Source organism: Loxodonta africana, chromosome 21, assembly GCF_030014295.1.
Source record: "Loxodonta africana isolate mLoxAfr1 chromosome 21, mLoxAfr1.hap2, whole genome shotgun sequence".
Lineage (NCBI taxonomy): Eukaryota > Metazoa > Chordata > Mammalia > Proboscidea > Elephantidae > Loxodonta > Loxodonta africana.
In genome coordinates this window covers 28564341-28567859 of record NC_087362.1, presented here as the reverse complement: position 1 = coordinate 28567859, position 3519 = coordinate 28564341, and the positions used below count along the sequence as shown (strand labels likewise).

Genomic DNA, 3519 nt, shown 5'->3' with positions numbered 1-3519 from the left:
ATCAGTCGGAATCGACTTGACTGGAACATGTAAAAGGTGGAAGTTTTAGCTTTTAAGAAGAAAATATTTTTTTCCCCAGACTTTATATAAATTTAACAAAGAATAGACATACCATTTCCTTAGCCTTTTATTTTTTTGTAAGTCTGGGGAAACTTGGGCTTTTTTTTCCTTGTACAGTCGATTATGCTAAAGTAAAAAAATCAGAACCAGGCATTCAACGGTACAAATTCTAATTCACCAACTATGTGGAAGAGTTTGATCTGAGGGCAGCTCACTTTGTGGGAGGAGGTCATCGTGGTAGAGAATGAGATGAATTTGCGAGCAGAGGAAAATGACCTAGATTTGACTTAGTGGGCACCTTCGTATCGATTGGGAGATGAAGGGGTATGAGAAATTTTGTCTCCGTCTATATACAATGTTTTCCTTATCTCGTGATTCAGGAAACCAAGTCAATTTCTGAGGAAGACTAGCCTGAAGCTTGAAGGAGCTGAGGCAGATGGCAGTTGATTACACATAGGGTCAGCCTGACTGACCTCATAAAGTCCAGACCATGAGGAGGCAATGGAGAGGACTGGTGGCACAAAATGTTCCCCAACCAGAGCAGGAAGATCCCAGGGTAAGTGGAGGCTTGGATCTCTCAGGAACCAGAAGGGCTGAATGGATTCCAGAGAGATGGTTTGAAGATGTAAACTTTTGTGTCCTTAACTCAATTGTTCTTTCTCATTTAAGGCTGGTCCTGTTTGCGACCTTCTCACCGGGCTAATTAGCCCATTTATAGTGTTTGAGGAGGAGTCTTACTCCCTAGTTAGTGTCCTTTCCAGCCTAGTGTTTGCCAATTTCTTGAAATCTGGCTCATAATCCTCATCCTTAGACTTCCCAGTTGTTCCTCCCAGTTCCCTGCTCTAACATGGGCAGGGCCATAATCTCCTGAAATTCCTTACACGTATTGGGCCATGTGCAGATGTTCCCTCCTCAAAACAAGACCTAACTATTAAAATCTGATCTTATATGGAGCTTTGAAATCTGCCTGTTATTTCTGCTGAGTCACCAGCCAGCCCTTTCTCCACCCACAGAGGAAGTGCAAGAACTGGGGAGCCTTTGGGCACACAGCAAGAAGTAAGAGGTGCCCCATAAAGTGCTGGAGTAGGGTTGTAGTGCCCAGAGCCTTGGGCTCAAAGAAGATGAAGGAGAACATGTAGGCAAAGAAACTCCAGGAGCCTCAGACTCTTTGGCCCTTTAACAACTTGGAAAGAGAGAATGAACAAAGACAAAGGTGAGGAACATGGAAAGTCCTTGTGTATTGAAAGAGATGATGTGTTTTCATCTCTATGTCCTGTGTTCTGCCATGAAGGTAACTGGAGAGAAATAGGACAGGGTAACTGGAGAGAAATGGCCAAGGGCTGAATATGCTCCAGGTTTCCACATTCAGGAGATCATTTTAGTCCCGGATAATCACTAAGGGGAGGGGCCGGGGTAAATCTTGGAGCTTTGAACACGGCAGGGACAATACAACAGATTCTCGCTTAAGGTCGAGAATGAACAAAATCTGGGGGCTCGATGGGTTGTAGGATGAATCTGAGATGAGGGACTGGGGAGCCTTGGAAAAGATCACAGTGATTCAATACCTCCCTCATCCCAAAACAATAGGACTGGGAGCCCAGAATTCTTATCTTATGTTGGGAGAGTAAACTGGGGTGTGTCCTCTTAACACGTTTTTCTTTTTCCCATCAGGCAAGGAGAGTATGACAGAAAAGCTCTACTCCAGAAATTTCCCAAGAGACCCGAAGGGAAGCAGCGGCAAAATTGGAAGGAATCGACAGAATCTTGTGACTACTTAAGGGTGAGTCAACCAGGTTCCCTGATCTATTTCTCTTCCCTGTAAGCGAGTTATTCTTCACTCCCATGTCCCTTCTGTGCCAAGAGGTTTTAAAATTCTGTTCTGGCCAATAGAATTTCAAATTTTTGCATGCATTTCAGATGTCATTTTCCCTTTGTTTTTGTAGTATTTCTTGTGTGCCTACCAAAAACATGCTAGTGGGAGCATTTCATGCATAGGTATAAGTGATTTAGTCAGATGCCTTCCAAGAGGTAGACTCCTACATGGGGAAATATGCATCTCTTAAGTTGTGTTACATATTTCCAAATATCTCTTGAAAAAGCATTAGCCATCCATCTGCCTTCAAAAGACCTTTAGCCATGTCCGCCCCATAGAAGTCTGTAGGAAAGGGCTTGTTCCACGTCATTAAGCAAGACACGATAGTACAAAAGTTGATAGTTTTCAGTGTGATGGGAATAAGGTATCTAGCTGATATTTCAGCTTATTTTTCCTGAGCCTAACTGAGGTTGGGTAGCTCTTCATATACAAAGAGACTGTCTGTATTTCTTGCACTGTTAGAGAAAATTCGATAACTTCCATGACTTTATTTTGGTTGATTTTTCTTTTCCACTTGACTCGGAGGAAATCCTAATCTATGTCCTGCGGTGTCTTCTCCCACAGCATCCTTGCAGGCCCATGCCTGTTCACACTACCAAGATGCAATCTGTCCTGGACCCTTCTCTCAGAAACTGGCCACCTGTAAGGAAACCTGACCAGAAATCCATCTTCCCTGAAAGGTTTCCTATCCAAGATCACGATCCAAACTTCTTCTCATCTCATGGACAAACTAAAGAAGAAGTGGATATCACTGGCTCTTCTCAGCCAGTAACCAAACACTTTGGCCAGGACTCTACCCTCATGGCGAACACAACAGACAACAGATGTGAGGCTTGTGCTTATTATGTTTCCCAGCCGGCCTCAAAAACCCTTGCCCTGGGCCATGTCCTCAGACCCAAGGCACAAGCCCAGGGTCCTGATAGGATCTCAAAGTCCAGTCCACAGCCTGCCAGAGGTAGAAGGGGCCAGGACTCTCCACTCAGCATTCAGGCACCAGGAAAAAGATCTGCCCAGACCCCCAAACAGAACTGCTTGAATCCTGCGAAGAAAGCAAAACTCACAACTCTCCAGACTGTGCAACAGAGCAGAAAGAGACCTGATGTGGGAGCTGGCCAGCCTCTCTTCAATTCAACTGAATTTGGACCCAACGGGACACCCCAAGTCACCAGGATGACTGACCTCCAGCCACCACACAGTAGACCTCAACTGAATACTGTCGAAACCAGCCCTATCCTTCCACCTCCACTTTCTAGCTCTGTTCCAGGACAACCACTCAGAATTGTCTTCACAAGAATGGAAAATGGACAGTGGAGCTCCAGGTTCAGAACATCTCCCACCTCTCTCCCTCCTGAGTAGCCTACACCTGTTGTAGGGAGCCCTTAGGTTCTTGAGAATTGCGAGAGACACAGTTCCCGGATTCTAGTGAGGCTTCTGGCCTCCTTTTAAGGAGAGTGACTGGGAGTGAGACCTCTATGGTAGGGACCCTCAGCCTCAAGCCTCACATCAATGGATTGTGACTAAATGAGCACAGAGGGGAAAGATGCAGAGAACAGGGTGTATTTGTTGAATCACATCCTCAGATGTGG

General features: G+C 45.3%; 1 protein-coding gene across 1 annotated transcript; it reads left to right on the top strand.

Annotated features, from left to right (window-relative positions):
- The first annotated feature begins 550 nt into the window (after positions 1-550).
- Positions 551-3289, top strand: LOC135228400 (protein FAM90A27P-like). The gene is made up of 4 exons (XM_064274182.1): positions 551-616; positions 1074-1195; positions 1732-1840; positions 2498-3289. Exons 1-4 carry the CDS (start codon positions 551-553, stop codon positions 3287-3289), a joined length of 1089 nt encoding a protein of 362 aa, XP_064130252.1.
- The last annotated feature ends 230 nt before the right edge of the window (positions 3290-3519 follow it).